This window comes from Anopheles arabiensis, chromosome 2, assembly GCF_016920715.1.
Source record: "Anopheles arabiensis isolate DONGOLA chromosome 2, AaraD3, whole genome shotgun sequence".
In the NCBI taxonomy this organism is placed as follows: Eukaryota; Metazoa; Arthropoda; class Insecta; order Diptera; family Culicidae; genus Anopheles; species Anopheles arabiensis.
The window spans coordinates 85,836,468-85,854,663 of record NC_053517.1 but is presented as its reverse complement, the minus strand read 5'-3'; the positions used below and the strand labels follow the sequence as shown (position 1 = coordinate 85,854,663).

General features: G+C 45.0%; 4 protein-coding genes across 5 annotated transcripts; 2 read left to right on the top strand and 2 right to left on the bottom strand.

Moving 5' to 3' along the window:
- The first annotated feature begins 10,989 nt into the window (after window positions 1–10,989).
- On the top strand, window positions 10,990–12,674 carry LOC120895181. Its single transcript, XM_040298291.1, has 5 exons — window positions 10,990–11,368; window positions 11,454–11,820; window positions 11,902–11,943; window positions 12,013–12,097; window positions 12,181–12,674. The coding sequence occupies exons 1-5, from the start codon at window positions 11,311–11,313 to the stop codon at window positions 12,466–12,468; spliced, it is 840 nt and encodes a 279-aa protein (XP_040154225.1). The 5' UTR covers window positions 10,990–11,310; the 3' UTR covers window positions 12,469–12,674.
- Window positions 12,675–12,789: 115 nt separating this feature from the next.
- On the top strand, window positions 12,790–13,520 carry LOC120895183 (39S ribosomal protein L54, mitochondrial). The gene is made up of 2 exons (XM_040298294.1): window positions 12,790–13,031; window positions 13,096–13,520. The coding sequence occupies exons 1-2, from the start codon at window positions 12,938–12,940 to the stop codon at window positions 13,401–13,403; spliced, it is 402 nt and encodes a 133-aa protein (XP_040154228.1). The 5' UTR covers window positions 12,790–12,937; the 3' UTR covers window positions 13,404–13,520.
- Window positions 13,510–15,083, bottom strand: LOC120895180. Of its 2 annotated transcripts, XM_040298290.1 has the most exons (3): window positions 13,837–15,083; window positions 13,671–13,772; window positions 13,510–13,613 (listed from the first exon to the last, which is right to left on the bottom strand). In XM_040298290.1, exon 1 carries the CDS (start codon window positions 14,886–14,888, stop codon window positions 13,929–13,931), a length of 960 nt encoding a protein of 319 aa, XP_040154224.1. In that variant the 5' UTR covers window positions 14,889–15,083; the 3' UTR covers window positions 13,510–13,613; window positions 13,671–13,772; window positions 13,837–13,928. The 2 variants fall into 2 exon arrangements, with proteins under 2 accessions (XP_040154224.1, XP_040154223.1); XM_040298289.1 differs by having other exon boundaries at window positions 13,671–15,083.
- A 122-nt stretch (window positions 15,084–15,205) lies between these two features.
- Window positions 15,206–16,435, bottom strand: LOC120895182 (NADH dehydrogenase [ubiquinone] 1 alpha subcomplex subunit 8). The gene is made up of 4 exons (XM_040298292.1): window positions 16,300–16,435; window positions 16,086–16,237; window positions 15,756–15,931; window positions 15,206–15,689 (listed from the first exon to the last, which is right to left on the bottom strand). Exons 2-4 carry the CDS (start codon window positions 16,212–16,214, stop codon window positions 15,467–15,469), a joined length of 528 nt encoding a protein of 175 aa, XP_040154226.1. The 5' UTR covers window positions 16,215–16,237; window positions 16,300–16,435; the 3' UTR covers window positions 15,206–15,466.
- Window positions 16,436–18,196: the final 1,761 nt, after the last annotated feature.

The window sequence follows — 18,196 nt, the reverse complement described above, 5'->3', positions numbered from 1 at the left end:
TGAGAACGCATACCATCATCACCGTACCATTGTGGGATTGCTGAATCCCACAAGCAATCCTTCCGATCGCTATCGACACAACCTCACCCACAAGTAACGCAACAGCACGGCCACATCGACTTCGACCTGTATCTGTACCATCTTATCATGCATCCCACGGCTAATGCTACCCACCTACATGCCACCTTATTTGCACTGCAAATGTAAAACAAACCGCATCCCGTGCAGCTAACAGCTCCTGCACATTACGACGACCGCTGGAAACCGCACTAGCACACACTCCGCACTCAATCGCTTCAGGGCAAACTAAGTCGACTGTGAGTGTGGAATCGTAACGCGCCAAAGCCTACTGGCCCCCACCGCCCCGTTTGCAAATCCAATCACATGGATCAACTTCTTGACGCATCCGTAACAGCGCGTAGCGCGAACCGTACACGCACACTTACGCCTAACGCCTCTGGTACGCAATTGGCGTGGGAGCCAGCACATCAGGAAGGGGGCCCACCGGCACGCCGATTAGCCGCACTAATGGAAAGGTGGAAATTGTTATTTAAATTGGCGGTCACTGGCATCGGGCTGTATTGTGTGTGTGTGTGTGCCTGCAGTCGGTGTCCAGTGTGTAATATGATGCGAGCCTTTGAGCCTTCGAACAGGATGCACGGTGTGCACGCCTAACTGCCACGGTGTGGCGGGCGTATTTGCGGGAAAATCACACCCACGGCTCAGCAGCGAACCGCATGGATAATGCTAACCGGGATGAATAATAGATTTGAGTGTGCAGTTTTGGGGTTACAAATTAAATTTTCACGAGTTAACTTCACTGTTACGTCGGTGGTAGGTTAAATCGGAAATGCTCAATACTCGGAAGAAATGATTGCGTAATCGATTCTTCATAATTTAGCGTTTTAGTTTTTAGATACAAAAAAATATTTACAGTCTTTCCTCGAGTTACGAGAATTTTTAGTTTAGACAGTTCATACGTCAAATTGGTGCAATTTCCTCCAACAATTACCACATTCAAAATAAATTGCAGTTTTGCTGCAAAAGAAAAGAAGAAAGAACCGAATGTTCTACACGAATCGTATAAAATAAGTAAAAATGGACATTAAATTAATGAATTTAATCATAATTAACTTTTTATCATTCATATTTTGACTGAAGAACGTGATATTCGACATACGCGAAAATTCGAGTTACGCGATTGTCCCTGGAATGCATTATTTGCGTAACACGCGAAAAGACTGTATATATTTTGTTCATTTGAAAACACAAAAACTGTTGTACTTCTCGTTGCGCTACAATAAAAGGAACGAGACCGAAGCATTCTTAATGTAGCTGGAAATGGTTTGTTGAAATGACAAAACATGCCTCTACTAGTATCATGCGGCAGTAGGTATTTCATTTTAATTTCACGATAGAACATAGTAGAAGCAACCTTTTCTTGTATTATATCTGCGTTCTTTCATTATCTTTTCACTCCCATTTGCCCGCTCTTGTAAAATCGAAAACCGCAACAAAACCACCGCACAAACAAAGTATGTGCGCCGAAGGGTAAACTCTCGAGCTAAATTAAAAAGAAAGAAAGCACACAAAAAACCAGGCAGCTCATGACATACACTCCCGTTCATTCTATCCATAATTACTGCTCCGACATTTTTGCGAACATTTGCGTAGAATGAAGAAGAAAAAAAACGGGCAAATGGAGGATGGAATGCCACCACTAGAATGGGAAGCAAAAAAAAGGCCACAACTCTCCCAGCGATGTATGCACGCTTTCCATTCCCCAAGAAAGCCATCTCGATGAAAAGCCGTCTGATAAAGGAACAATTTCCACGGCCTTCCTCCCCTTTTCACACAAACCACACTGCCCCGGCTCAAATCCAAAACCTCGGCAGGACTCGGAGAGAAGGGCTGGCGAAGGTAGAGCAGTTGGGTGAGTTTGCGGCTGCTGTTGTGAGAACCTTCATCAACGCAAAAAGGTGCATTATGTGCACGATGGGCACAGAAGAGGGAATTAAGTCATTGAAAGCTGCATTCTGCCGACGATGATGCATTGATGTCGGTGCCATTGAAATGGCACTGTATTTGGATGATGGTGGTGGTTTCGGAGCTCACCATAAATGGCACACGAAGCCAGTGCACGACGCCTCCCACTCTAGTGGGCGCACGGAAAAGAACAAGCATTATGGGTGCTTTTTATTATCTATAGACAAACAAAACCACTCTTGCGCTGGTAAGAGCGTCTAAGTGGGATGCTAATTATTGCATGCCTTAAATGCCCCAAATTAAATCATTGTTGCGGCTTGAGTGTGACGTAATTGCATGAACCATGCAAGGCAAGCAACGATCACAGTGCCTCTTAGCGAGAGTGTTAGTATCGTCTGTAATAACTAACAAATACATTCTTACAATTTGTAGAAGCTGTACTAAATTCCAATACCGTTTCATCCTTCCTACAAGCAAATTTGCCTCATTTTCCTCAAAGCATAATCGTCCCGAAAGCTACAAATCGTTTCCAGCCATCAAACATTACTCGTCGACCCAAAATCGATCAAATTTCGATACAACGAGCCATCCAATTTTTTGCATCATCCGGATAATCTCCATCCGATTTACCTCTCGCACACGCCACTAATAGCCAGCACGGCAGCTCCGCCAAACTCAAAAACAAAGCATTCCCCCGCCAGCTTGCCTCCTGCCACAAGTCTTAGAGCTTTCGGACCGCCTTCTGGATATCCTGTCAGCGTCAGGCATGTCTATCCGACACGGCAATACAGCATTGGATGCGTTTGCATGATAGACGCATATCGTGAAAGGGGGCCATCATCATCTCCGTCGCTTTAACGTGCCTGCAGGCTTTCGATCCGAAATCGATTCCAATCAAACGCTGTAGCATTATTACATATCGTGTAGGAGGGCAGGGTAGCGTTTTAAGCTCAGTACAGCCATGTACCAGCATGATGGGTAGTGTGTAGATATATGTGGGCAATATGTGTATAAAGCTTTAAAGTCTGAAATGAATTTTTGCCACATGATCTTCAACCTTTGATGCATTGAATATTGTGAAAGGTACTGTTTTGTATATGAATTAGTTTAGTTTTCCCACGTTAATTTTATTTAAAGTTATATTTATTTATATTTTCAATTAATTGGTAGTACGATCTTATTATCTTAGATTTTTTTTATCAATTTTGATATTTTGATTTAATTTTAAAGCGGAATGAGATGAGATGCATCTAAAGTATGCAATGCAGCTCTTAAATTCCCGATAGATGGCGCTAGTAGTAGTTAGTAATATTGAAGGAGCTATGTTTGTAATGAAATCAATATCCCAATTGACTGAAAATTAAGCTACCAATTGAGTTTGAATGGGAAATATTACTGTTTATACCCATCTCCAATCTACTTTTCTATCTCCAACATCTCCATAACTATCGAGCTTCCAATCAAACTTATCCTAAACAACAAGCCCAATCCCATCAATTTTCGGTCAGAAACGTGATTTTGGAACCAAATGTTTTCCCCCATTTTCCCCACTGTGCGTGAAACAAAGCGGACCATGTAGCTCAAAATCTAATTACCACGTGCCAGTGATGGCCAGTCTGATCAAATATCACTTCAAAAGGGAACTGTCCGATAATCCAAACCGTAGCCCGTTATGTGACATCCGTCCGGTTGTATCCGTTTTTAAATGATTTGATTTCATGCATTCCACTCCATCCTTCCCAAACCTCCAAAGGCTCACTCATTTCCCAAACTGTACGGCCCACAGTGTCTGGTTATGAAAATTAAAACCTCCCCCTTATACCCTACCGCGTCATGCGTCACATCGCCACCGTCAAAGGATTAATTAGCCCGTATGCACTGCCGCACTCGGTCGAATCGGTTCGGTCATTTTGGCTTCCGGTTTGGCATGATGAGCCACATCCGACCGGCCGGTCGAAAGCGACCGAAAGCCATTGTGTCGCGTCCCGGGCCCGAAAATCGATGACGAGGGCCATCTTTTGAGGACGACCGTCCACCAACCTCGGAGGAGAGGAGCAGAAGAGTCTAAAGACTTGCCTCGAAAACGGTAATTAGTCAGGCTGCCCTGGCCGACCCTTTCCGTAGTCCGTAGCCTTTCCTCCACATTCTTTTGTTACTACGATTCATGCTGGCAGGACTGCGGGTAAAATGTGGAATATGAGATGCTTCGCCGCATTATACGCCGTACCAACACGATGACCATCACCGTTCACCGTGCTGCTGACATAGATACAACTCATTAATTTTTGATGACTACAATCTTTGCATTTTCTGTTTTTTTTTTTTGTTGTTTTTTTTTTTTGCATTTCCAGTACTGCTTGCACTGTCGGGCAAAGGCAATGATGTGATGTGTCGGGAAGGTAATAAAATGGCCATTCGACCGCAGTTGCCATGCACGTGGCAGGCATGTAATTAGCTCGCGGCGATTCAGAAATTTGACGTAAATTATGAGTGAGAGTGATGAATTTAATTTTTTTTATTGTGTTTCCTTAATCCTGTAAAGGATGCCAAATTAATAATACTTAGTAGATTATATCAATTATTTGTTAGTATCCCGCTGTAAGTTCTGAGTCGATAGCATTTTTAAGGATTAACGCATACGCAGCGGCGGATCTATCGGTAGGCGGACTAGGCGGTCGCCTGGGGCCCCGCCGATTTAGGGGCCCCGTAGATCGCCATTCTATAGTATGCCGTATGGACAGAGTACTAGCGACAAGGGCCCCCGGAAGGATGGCCGATGGGGCCCCGAGGTTGGCGAAACATTTGCACCCCCCCCCGTCAGCAAAATTTTTAGAGTTTGCGACAGATGATTTGCGAAGGATTTGATTTGCGAAGGGGGTCCCGCTGAATCACTTGCACCCCCCCCCGGCAGCAAAAATTGAAGAGTTTGCGACTGATGATCGATGATGATACTGTTCAATCTCCCAACAGCAACTTTATTGCCGCTACCCCCCCCCCCCACCAACAACATTTACCATTTACAGAGGCCTCAACTCATCGTTCCGCCTAGGGCCCCCGATACCCTTGATCCGCCACTGCGCATACGTTTGTTTCCTCCTGGCTGCTGAAATGGTTAAATTGTACATTCCACTGTAACGGAATCAGATACTTGATTGGAATAGGTACTGTTTGGGAGCCTGAACTGGAACATGTCCACCATCCGCTCTTTCATGAGGATAGGTCAAGGTACTGGTCTTTGTTATTAGGATATTGTAGAACCGATTTAGGTTCAAGATCCATTCGGGAACTGGTATGAGTTCAGGACCTGTGGCCTGACGGATAAGGATTCTGGATCAGACCCAAGACCGGCATGAGTTGGCGGTAATTTCCAAGATCAACATGGGTTGACGATACTATTATTTACTCTTTGTCATTTATTTGCAGTTTTTGCTATCTTTTTTTACCTACATTTCACTTACTTACTTACTTATCCGGCGCTACAACCGCTTTGCGGTTTTGGCCTGCCTCAGGAGTGTCCGAAACCGCTCACGGTTTCGCGCCTTCGTCTGCCAGTCCGTTATCCCGGCCTTAATGCCACGCCATCTTGCCACCTCAATTTGGGCCTACACGCCTCCTTTGTCCTTGTGGACGGCCTAAAAAGACTTTACGGGCTGGGTCGTCCGTTTCCATGCGTACAACATGGCCAGCCCACCGGAGCCTGGCGAGCTTTATGCGCTGTACAACAGTGAGGTCGCCGTACATCTCGTATTGCTGGTCATTATAGCGGCTCCTCCATTGTCCTTCCACACATACGGGGCCAAGAAAATATTTCACTTATCTTGACTAATTTTACTTCTTTGAAGATCTTGTAGGAGGTTCTCCAGACTTAAATAATTCAACATCAAGTTCAAGCTCCAGTTTCTGATCGTTTATATTGGTCAATTACTAATGAATTACTAAACGTTAAGCTTTTGTGTCGTACTAACGGATGTGTGCGCCATCTATTGGCAAAACTAGAAAAGTAAATTCAAAATCTTGACAGTGCACTGAGCAAATGTGAAAAAAAAACATTATTTTATTAAATGCTTGACTATAAATTGCTACATAATATTGTATTTCATGCAATGAAAGTCTTGGATTTGAATATCAATTTCCGATAAATATTCTTATTGAATAAACCCCACTCTTAAGATAACCATCAAACGATCGTTTCTGTGAGCCTTTTCTTTAATGCCATTTAAATTTGTTTTCTAATTGCTCGTTACGTTCAATGGGCCCCTTTGCACACCTTCCAAGAAACGCACAAATTTACGATCAAAGATCAGCAATCAGCTAACACCATCACTGGCAGGAAGATAATCATTTATCCCACACGTTTTCCGCCTAATTTATTCCGAACAATTCCAAAACGCTCCAACGTTCAGCCCTTGATTCGCGCACAAAAAGGATCATCACAAACGCACCGATAAAACACCATCCACAGCACACACAAAAAGGCACCCACCGGAAGGGAGCCAGTTTTGACCGGACCAGTCAAATTATGTGGCCGCAGGCATCGGAAAACTTTCCACCGTTTTTACTCTCCTCTTTGTTCACTCATTTTTTCACAATGACAACTGAAGAAGGAAAGCTTTTTTGTATTTTTAATTTTATTTTTACCGCGACCGTTGCCCCGGAATGCTTGCCTGAAAGGTAAGCGTTGAATTCCGCGAATATTTTAACCATCATTTAAGTCTCGCGAGAATCAAGAAGGAAGCAACTTAAAGCCCTCCTCGTGATTTCCCCTTTCGTTATGTTCGCGACTGGTACTTTCATTATGTACAGCCCTTTTTTTCTACTTTCACTTTCAGCAAATGATTTTCTTCCGGCCCCCGGAAACATTCTTCTAGCTGGCGTGTCTAGCTGATCTTTTCCCTGTTCGTGATGGGCGCAGACATCCCAAACGCACGTCGCACGACCACGACCGGAATGAAAAGTTTACGATGGCGGGTGAATACTTTTTAATCAGATTACTGCCTCTGCTGGCTGGCTGACTGACTGGCTGGGTGGTTAGGTTGGTTTGGATGGGATGGCCCACCGCCATACCGACCGACAGTGCACACGGCACGGCAGACAGTAATGTAAAAAATGGTGAGAAGGAAATTATTCCCGACCGTAAGCTATTGCATGCCCGTCTCTGTACACGCTGGTTGAAGAGAGAAGAGAGCAGGACGGAATTTACGTCGCCAGTGGAATTTTCCCCTTCCTTCAGCAATCTTCCACCCTGCATGGTGGGGAAAATCGTACACGTTCCTGGAAGGTTAACCCGGCGGACTGCCAGCTTACGGGAGCACCGAATGCTGGTACTTAATGTGAAAATCTTCACAACATTCGTTGGATGGTTTGCGTTCCGGTAGGGTTATGATTTCATTACGCCTGGTAAAGGGAAAAAGAGTAGCCGAGATTTACCATTAATGAGGCCCGTCAACAAGGTGCAGCTAGTGGTAAGTGCAGTGCGCTGTGAAGGAAAAATAAGGCGCACACACACACACATACAGATACAGACCACTGCATACTTCGTGGTAGGAGGTCGTTTAAGTGCAATAAATTAATTATTTCATTTTGTTGTTTGGTGCTCCGGTACGAAATTTGCACTATTTGCTTCCTCTGAGACCGGGCAATGTATTAAGCTTGGCAGTGGGTTACTTACTTACTTATCCGGCGCTAAAACCGCTTTGCGGTCTTGGCCTGTCTCAGGAGTGTTATCCCGGCCTTAATGGTGGACGTCTCCACGCCATCTTGCAACCTCAATTTGGGCCTACTAAGCCTCCTCTGTTCTTGCGGACGGCCTAAAAAGACTTTACGGGCTGGGTCGTCCGTTTCCATGCGTACAACATGACCAGCCCACCGGAGCCTAGCAAGCTTTATGCGCTGTACAACAGTGAGGTCGCCGTACATCTCGTATAGCTCGTCATTATAGCGGCTCCTCCATTGTCCTTCCACACATACGGGACACACAGTATCTTTCTGAGCATCTTCCTCTCGAACGCGACTAAGAGGGTTTCGTCAGATTTGGACAGTGTCCATGTCTCAGAAGCGTATGTGAGTACTGCATAGGTGCTATATAGTCCCACCGGTACTGCATATGTGCTATATAGTCCCAGACTCGTACGTCGCGACAGGTTCTTTGAGGTGAACTGATTTTTCAGGCTGTAGAAAGACCGGTTGGCAGCCAGCATCCTTACGCGCAACTCAGCTTTCATGCTATTGACGCTGCTGACCTTTGACCCAAGATAGGTGAATTGTGGGACGACTTCAAAAGTGCGTTCACCTATCTGTACGTCACGCCACCGTAGGTTTGGATTATTTATTGGTAGGGCCGCTGATGTTGCCACCATCAGTTTGGTATTTGCTTCGTTTATCTGCAATCCGAGGTTCTCTGCCGCTTGCTCGATCCCTTGGTAAGCTTCTGCTACATAGGAGAGCCGCACTATCGCTGGCTATGCTATCATATGCGGCCTTGAAGTCAATGAAGATATGGTATGTGTCATCTCTGTATTCAGCCATCTTCTCCAAGATCTGCCGCCTGATGAAGATCTGGTCGGTGGTTCATTTTCCGTTTCGGAATCCTCTTCGATCGTTTCCGACTATCTCTTCGACGTGCGGGACAAGACGATCCTGAAGAATAAGGGAGAATATTTTAGATATTTTAGTATTCAACACCCTAGTACCCCTGTATTTGTTGCAGTCCAACCTGGCTCCTTTCTTGTATATGGAATAGATGATGTCGAGATACCAGGCATCCAGGCCGACAAGGCATTGATTCGCTATCCCACACCTCAGTAACAATTTGATGAATTTCATTGTTCAATCGTGCACCTCCAGCGGGTTACTAGTGTTTAAAATCCTGCTGAAGTGACAGCACAAAATTTAAGAACAAACTATAATTAAATTAAATAGAGTTAAATAAACACAATTTTTAACTCAAAAACAGTCCCAGAATAACAAATGTTGAACACATTTCCTATACCTTCAATCACTGATGATTACATTAAATTTAATGCAATCATTTACAATCAACGAATGGTTTTGCACCAACCCCTTCCAATTACTATGCGTTTGCAAGCACACAAGCTATGCCAAACACAATTTGTATCTTTTTGTACGTAAAAGCCTTTGCAAAATGGGAGTTCTAGCACCGAAAAAAAACATGCACATTTCTACTTCACACTAACAACCATTAGGATGGCCCGGTAAAATCCGTGTGGGAATTCCATTCATAACGGTGTGCTAAAAATTTGCCCCAAAACTGCTCCCCCTTTGTGCCGGTTGATAGCCACGTGCTCGATTGAAAGAAAATTGTCTACAAACATATTTAAGGGGAGGGGAGGAACCATAGCGAAACATGCTTCAATTTACAGACTGTCACAAGGGAGAGGAGACACAAAAACACTCTCACACACACACACCCCCATCCTCTTGCACAATCAACCATTCACTAGGACAGAAAACACATTTCCCGTTCAGTTCAAATTACTCCAGCCCTGCAACTGTGCTGAGCGTACACGTTGTGGTTCCATTTTCCACGCAACGTGTGGAACGAACGGGTGAGCGGTTGGCAATTTGTGCGACCATCTTCTTTTCATAGTTCAATTTCAATTTGATCGTGCCTGAATGGGGTTGAATTGGTGGCACGATGGAACGGCTTTCTTAACCAAAGCAAAAAAAGGTGTAGCGCTTAACCAAAGCGAGTGCACTGCAATAACGCATTTGGTAGGGGCAATTTAAAACTGGGTCCCTTTCTTTAAATGGTAAGTTCTATTAGAACTTTTATGAAACATTGCTTTCAAATTAAAAAAAAAGCAAACTTGTAAGTGTAATTAATTATTTTTAGTGTTTTGTTCCTGCTTTATGTTTGGACGATTTGAACCTTCCCATGCACATACTCTAGAGAACGGTATAATCTACAACATGTTTAACCTGCAGAATAATCACTTTATCTCGTCTCAATTAGGTTAACTTATGATTCCGGTAAAATACGAACCACTAGTTCCGCCCGGAGTCGAAGTCGCCCGAAGACGTTCAGAGTCGCCCAGATTCATTCGGAGTCGGAGTCACCCGGATTCATTTAGAATCGGAGTCCTCCAGAGTCGTTCGGAGTCGGAGTCGTCTGGAGATGGCTGGAGTCGATCGAAGTCGTCCATAGTCGATCGGAGTCGACCGGAATCGGAATTGGTCAGAGTCTACAGGAGCCTGGATGTGCTTGTGATCAGACATTTCATTTCGTTGAGTTTTTTTGTTTTTTCATATACATGCCTTTATTTCGATGGCCGACTTCGGACAACTTCGACTTCAACCGATTCCTGACGACTCCGACGAGTTCGAACGATTTCGAACGATTCCGGATGACTCCGACTACCAACGATTCTGGCCGACTCCGGACAACTCCGGACGACTCCGTACGACTCCGAACGACTTCGACTACCAACGACTCCGACTTAGGACGACTCCGATTCCGACTCCGTACAACTCCGGACGACTCCGACTCCGAACGGCTCCGACTCCGGGTGACTCCGGATCTGGCTCCAAACAACTCCGAACGACTCCGGACGAATCCGGGCGATTCTAGACAATACAGAACGACTCCGGAAAATGCTGGGTGAACCTACCTTCTAAAGTCGATTCCGAAATTATCGGAGTCGGATCGAAATGGACTCCGGATTTTTGCCAACTTTACCCATCACTAGTTTTAACAAGTGATGGAAAAAGTTGTGTTGGTCGGAATCGATTCCAGACCATAATTCCTGAAAAAGTTGGCAAAATTGACTCCGGAAGTGATTCCAGACTCGGTTTCAAAATCGGACCTGGTTCCAGTATCAGATTCAAAATTATTATCGATTCCACATTTGCTCCAGCATAACTCCCGGAATGGGATCTAGAAGCGGAATCGGTATCGGAATCGATGTTTTCATGCTGAATCTGACCATGAGAAATCAACCTTATGCAGTAAACCTAACAAAATCAAGTGTCAAATCAGTGCTCGCAATTTGTTATTGTTTTTTTTGCAAATTGCTTACGCTCTTGTTCGGATAACAGAGAAAAACGCTCTGTATTACGGTTTCAAATTATCATAACGAGGGTTTTCGTGTTTTTACGAAACCGCATTGGTTTTCTTTAGTAAGGCCCAAGTGAATCAAAGATAAAGATCAATCCAAACCACCTGTAGCGCCCTGAACGTTTTGGTGACACGCAGGCCCGATAGCGGATGACAACAACACAATAATTCTTGCTAGCAGCTGTTTTCGTTCGCAAAGAATTTCCGCAGTGATTTTTACTTTTTTAGTTATAAGATCACGTAGCAAAAGTATGTTAAGGTGGCTAGCATTAGTTCTTACGCTGTTACTTTCCGTCCAAGCAGGAGAAGGTATTAAACCACCACTCGCCGCCAGAACATCATCGCAATTCGATCTTCTTTACTGAACGCTTTTGCTAATTCATTTCCATCGCAGACTGGAATGGAGCATGGTTTCCCAACGCACCGAAAGCACTTGCCCTGGAGGCTGGCGAAACGATGAAACCCGTCGATAATGCACTCCCGGAGGTCGACATTGCCAAAGAGAAAAAGTCCCCATCGCGCATTATGATGGGAATCGAGAATGCGGATTGTGATGACGCAAAGCACGGTCTGGCAATAGATTTCGACCCGTACAATGTGACGCACTCTACGGTGTACATGTGCCTGGAGCCAAAGGCAGACTACAAGGGCGATTACAATATGGACGCTGTTATCACCGAGCGCAATGTGCCGGCTGCGTACGTGGCCAACCATAAGTGCATGAACAGTAGCATAGAATATGCGGAAAGGATTCCTTCCTAGTAAGTTCGATGCCAGAGACTTGTGGTGGTGACTGGTAGGAAACGATCCATGAATGCTGTACCTTGTTTTCTCTCTTTCAGTGGAACGCATCGTCCGCTCTGGCCGAGGTATGGGGAGTACCGGTAAGTTGTTTACTCAGCTGTGTAATCGTATCCAGCGTATTGATAGTTAATTTGTGATCATTTTCACAGATACGTTCCTCCGCAGCGATGGCTGCACAACAGCGAGCATGGCGCAGTAATTGCTCTCTATCATCCATGTGCAAACAAGCAACAGGTGAGGGGAGGGCTACCACGGAAAAGAATCACGATTCAAAAAACAACCAATGAATTGGGTTTCCAAACATTCTTCCTTTCTAGGTAGATGAATTGAAGCACATTGTGAAGGATTGCCTGTATCGGCATGTGATAACACCTTCCCAGCTACCCAACAAGGACCGTCCTTTTGCACTCGTCACGTGGCACGCAACGCTGGAGTTTTCCGTGCTTGAGCGAACCATCGTTGAAGCTTTTATCGAAAAGTATGCCCTCAAGGGCCCGGAACAAACACACCGCGACGGACAGTACGATCATCTGCTGGTGGAGCCGGCCAAGGTCGTCTCAACTGAGGACGATAGTGTGCTGTGCCCCAAGAAGCAGCGTGACTAATGTTTGATCAAAACAGAGCACACATTCCTTGCCATTTGCAGATTTTACAAAACTTTTTAAATCGATGTACGTTCCTATGTGATATCTATATTTTAAAACCGACGGTGCACAGTGCATAACGAATCCGATCTGAAGGGCTAAATGCGAACATATTGCAATATTCTATACCTATACAAATAAAGGAGGCAGTTTGAAGGAATATTAAACAAAAATGAGCATTTTTTATAATTAAATCGAGAAAAAAATATCCCAAAAATTACCTCCATTCACCTCGTGCATCCAACTTCAACCATCTTTGTATGGAAACCTTGGCATATTGACAACTAAAACGAAAACAACACACGAGCGAAAATATCAAAACAATACCGGCCCTGGTGCACGGGAAACACGTTTGTAGTAGAAAAAATAGCTTAAACTTATAGTTTAACGTTCGTAAATAGTTTTCTAGCCGAGCAAACTCTCAAACAAAATGAGCTCCCTCATCGGCAGTTTGGTTCCACTGTTTCGACGCAGCTTTCTACAGCTGACCGTAGCGCGAACTTATGCAACACCAAAGGCCGGTGGTATGTACCCAAAAGGGTAGCACGTTCCGGCTTTCTCTCATTCACGTGTTTTGTGTGTCCGCAGGTGCTCTCGGTGGGTCAAAAAAGAAAAAGCTCGGCAAGCTCGGGCCGGTAGTGGAGAAGAAGGTCATTCCGGTCGAAACCGATACGAACCGGCTGGTAAATTACGTGTGCGGCAGCAACATACTGAAACAGGGTGAGGATATCAAACTGCAACCCGACTCGGAGTATCCCGATTGGTTGTGGAAGATGCACGTCGGGGCACCGCTTACGCTAGAAGAGATGGACCCAAACACGAAAGCGTACTGGCGAAAGCTAAGGCGAATGGCGCTGCAGCGCAACAACAAGCTGGCCAAGTTGAAAAAGTTCTAAGCGATAAAGCGATGAGAGGGCGAGCACGGTGCTTTTAAAACAAACCACTACCAATCCAGTTTCATAGAAGATAGCACGAAAGCAAAGAGGAATAAATCGTTATAGCTGTACATTGAACGGAAGGAGCTTTATTGTTTCCACACTTCAGCTGTACTCGATTGTTCGAAACTGCAGCAATACCACCAGATAGGTAACAATCGCTGCCACGATCTAGAATAGAAAGCATGTTAGTAAATGGGAAGATAGGTTTCCGTTCAGCTTACTTACTCCAAAGAAGTACTGAAGGTCAAAATCAAACAGATTGTATGGTGCCATTTTCATCTGACTTTGAAGAAGAACCATTCTGCCATTCAAAGCATCTCCACGTTGCTGAAACAATCAAGAACCATGATTAGAATTGCATTCTTAGGTAAGAGATCCTCTCTCTCCGTACCATATTTGCTACACTTTTCGTCAGCTTCGATTGAGCTTGAATAACCAGGCGCATTAAGCACCGTTGCTGAAATGCAAAGCAGTTCCCGTCTTTCACGCCGGTACACAGAAGAAAACGTTAAGCCTTACCTCACTCTCAACCCTATCAGCATTGCGACAAATCAGCAGCAGTGCACACAGCTGCGGAAAGAATCCCAAACACTCCGTCACCCGCTTGTACTTTTCCAGCCAGTTATCGTGCGTATGCATCAAGATTATGTTCAAATTGACGTAAAATATCACAAACGAAGCAATGAACGTGTTCAGTGCAATCGCCACCAGCTGCAGCTGAAACGCACGGCAATATTTCGCCCGTCTTCGATGTAGCGTCAGCACACGATGATAAAAATGTTCGATCGTACGCCACCAGTACGGATCATCAAGCTCGGACGGCTCGCTCGTGGCGTTTCGTTGCAAACACCTGGACAGCCGATCGCTATCCAGCTGCCCCGTTCGATGCACGATATCGAGCACGGTGGAAAAGTACAGTGCATTCATGACCGTTACCATCTCCAGGTAGTAAAAGATGATGTAGAACATAAGCTCGGGCCACTTTTCATCGTACAGCAGCACGTACGTGTACTGGTTTAGCTCGTAGTTGATGTAGTGCAGCAGGAACACGCCCAGCACGACCTTTGAACCACGAAATGGACTGTTTTGAGCACCTTCAGCTGCACTTTCGCTTTTCGCTTCTCGTAAGCATGCCACACATTCGGTTAGCAGTGCACATTGCTTTGTACCGGTAAAGTAATAGTTCAGCAGTATGGTAATGTTCATCGTCAGCAGCGTCCAGAGGACGCGCATGGCAAACGCTACCACCTGTACGGACGGTATGGTAAGTAGTATACCCGTTGTTCCTATGAGCGAAATTACCAACAGCACCGAATTTGGAATAACTATATGAAGCACCACTTTGAGTGCGGTCATCGTCTTGCTGCTGGTAAACGATTCTTTCGCTTTATCGTAACGGAAATTCATCACTCCCAGCAGATAGTACAAATACAGATGGTTCATCACTTCTGCTAAAGAGAGCCAGCAGTCTAGCAAAGGGTTTCTATTCCAAAGACTGTTACGAATTGAATGAGACCAACATGTGGGATGGTCTATGGAGAATCAATCCAATATCTAATATGATTAATTAATTAAATTCTCTGTAATTCCCATTCATTAAGGGAGCAATTTTCTTTCCAAAGCTGTCTGTTTTTGTGCCTTTTCATCCTAACTGGTTGCTAAATATTTAATGTCGACCATACTACAGAAGGAATCCCCATCCCATCCCATGCCGCATGCGTCATTCTTTCGCCACACAATCAATCCCTTCAGCATAGTTAGTTGTTTTAAGCAATGATTTTTACTGTAGCTAAAGAAACGATTCATCCGATGGTCGATTATGGTGTTGAGTGTGCTGTTTTCTACACCCTCATGCGTGCGGGCTGGAGCTTCTCCCTCTCTCTCTCTCTCTCTCTCTCTCTCTCGTTCCTTATCTACACTCAAACAACGTTCAGCGAGCTCTCGTCGCCGCTTTGCCTAGAACCATTTCAGCTAAACCGTACCGTGTAGAACCCCTTCTTCCACGCGCTCCCACCCCACCCCTAGTTGAGCCAGTGGAAACGGGAACCGTATTTGGCCTCGGGCCGTGGATAATCCTCCGGCAGTCCCGGCGTTGCGTCCGGGTACACTGCCTTTTCTTTCTTCGGTGGCGGCGGACGTTCCGTGGCGTGAACCTTGGCGCGGCAGAAATATCCATAATCGGGACGCTCCAGATCCATGTTGTCCAGGACGCACTTGTCGTATACGCCCTGCGTTTTGCGGCAGCTGCAATACATTGGAACATGTTTTTTTAGAAATGCATTTGTAATTTGGCACACACTCTTCACTCACTGCTTGAAATTCAAATCGCCACTGCTTTTGTCGAGACAGTTAGCATACTGCGTAAACTCCTGGGCACAGGTCTTCTTTAGCTTCCGGAAGAACTCGAACGCACAGTTAGTGACCGCTTTGCCCTCGTTCACGCAGGCCCGCGGATCGTCCAGCTCCTGGCGGCATAACATAAACTCCTGCCGAAACGTAAACAACACCGACGGACGGAACGTCAGGTTATGTTATGGATTGAGCACCATTATATAACAAAACAAGCAGGAAATATTCTGACTCCTCTTCCCTTCGGACGAAGGGTTGTGGCCGATTGTTGGCCTTCCGGGGACCACTTACATTGTTTTGCGCCTCACAGTACTTGCCCAGATGGAAGGCGCCGGCACGGAGCGCTGGTCCGGATAGGTTGATCTCCGGTACCGTAAGTTCTTCCTCCGTCGGCAGGAACGTATCTTTCGTCACCACCATGGTGCCGGAGCGACCGAATACAACTGCAATGAGCGCTAATCGTTAGGGAGGCTTGGAAATGTTGCCGGCAAACGGCAAATGTTACCTGCAGCTGAGTTTGTCCCCTGCACGTACAGGGGAATTCAATTTACGCGATGCGAGTTATCCTCGCAGCTGACGAAGGAATTGTACGAAAATTGAAGTGATAAAAATAAAGTTCAATACGAGTGACAGACAGAGTGACCAGAAATACCGATTTATCTGTATTACTACCGATTTTTTATATGCCTACCGATTAGCAGATGACCGCCCTAAAACTACAGTGGAGCGCCGTTTATCCGGGTACCTTTTATCCGGCTTTCCGTTTATCCGTGCTGTTGAGAAATGACAGTTCAATACAAAAGTGACATTGCGTTATGAGGAGCATATTTGAAAAAGCGGTTATAAGAGCACATTGTCATAACAAAAACACTATAATGCATGGCAAATTTTAAATATTCTCCTTGGAAAAACATGAAATTAGTAAAAACAGGGTTATTTTTATCAAAAAATAAGAAAAATTTCCAAAAAATAACCAGGAATTGGTGATAAAATATATCATTTGACTCATTATCCGTGTTATTCGCTTATCCGGGTGAGGTTAAGTCCCGAGAAGCCCGGATAAACGGCGCTCCACTGTATTCTTACGATTATTAGACGGCAAAAATGCAAACTATAATTGATCGTTCGCCATAAACTGCCAATTTATTTTTTTCTCAGCTTCATCGTTCTTTGCATGCCGAGGAGATTTCTCTCACCGAAAATGCTGTCAGTCGCTGTCAATGCATGCTGTCAGATATTTTCTCAGGTGCTTTCTCGGTGTATTTAGAAACGCTCACAGACAAAGAGAATGAAATTTTCAGGCGAGGGGTAAGTATACTTCTATAGAAACACACGGTGGGGGTCCGGCCCAAGATCGGATCCGAAGTCCGTTGTTTTGGGCTAAAAATTAAAAATGGCGGATGGGGCGCTACCACGGAAAGAATGCGCTCTATTGCATGTCTTTAAAATGCACGAGGCGCTCTCACTGAAAAGAACGCTCGCTCGCGCTGTTTCATTGTATTTTCCTCATATCCCTTCCTTTCCGTTTCCTTCGGCTTGCGCTGCGCTGGATTGGTACCCCACTTGATTCCAGCGAGTTGCGCTGCGCTGGACTGAAACCCCCTCCCACTCGTTTCTTTCTTAGCGCGCTGTGCGCTTCCCTTCATACGGACTTGGTGTACCCAAATCAAAAGAAAAACTTTAACACATTAAACTTGGTTTATAAATATTTTATCATTTTTATTGCAAATAAAAGCACATTTCAATTCATAGCTTCACACAATCTTGCTTCAAACCACATACATTATTTATAAAAGACGCACACTTTTTCATTATCTTTGCTAGTAGGGAAAAAGAAATTAAACCGTAAAATAATTGATAAAATTTAAATGGGTGCGTTCTCAACAGTGCTCCTGCCGATATCTGCCAATATAATCTGGCCACACTGGTCCGCAGGTCAGGCGAGCTTTTTGGCGGCCACCGTCGCAAAACCGTCGCAAAACGTCAAAACTGGCGTCGCATGTACTGCAAACCGACGTCGCCAGCGAGCGAAACTCGCAACGATTTCGAGGCGCTGGCGACGGTCGTTTTTGACGTTTTGCGACGGTTATTGACCTTTCGAGCGAGCTTTTGCCCTGCGGGCCAATGTGGCCAGATTATATTGGCAGATTTCAGCAGTAGCTTTGTTGAAAACGCAACCATTTAACCAAAGTGAGTGTATATATCAGGTGGGCTTATGGTGTTTTTTCTCACCAATACATCGACACACAATTTGACGGTTTGCTCCATAACAAAATCTAGTATGCCTTGAAATTTAAACAAAATCTCGCAGAAATTGTATGTGGTTTTGCTCAGGCGTAGCACAAATACAGAAGCCAAAACACCTTCGCGACGGCCAGTTCTTTAATTAAAATGATGATCTG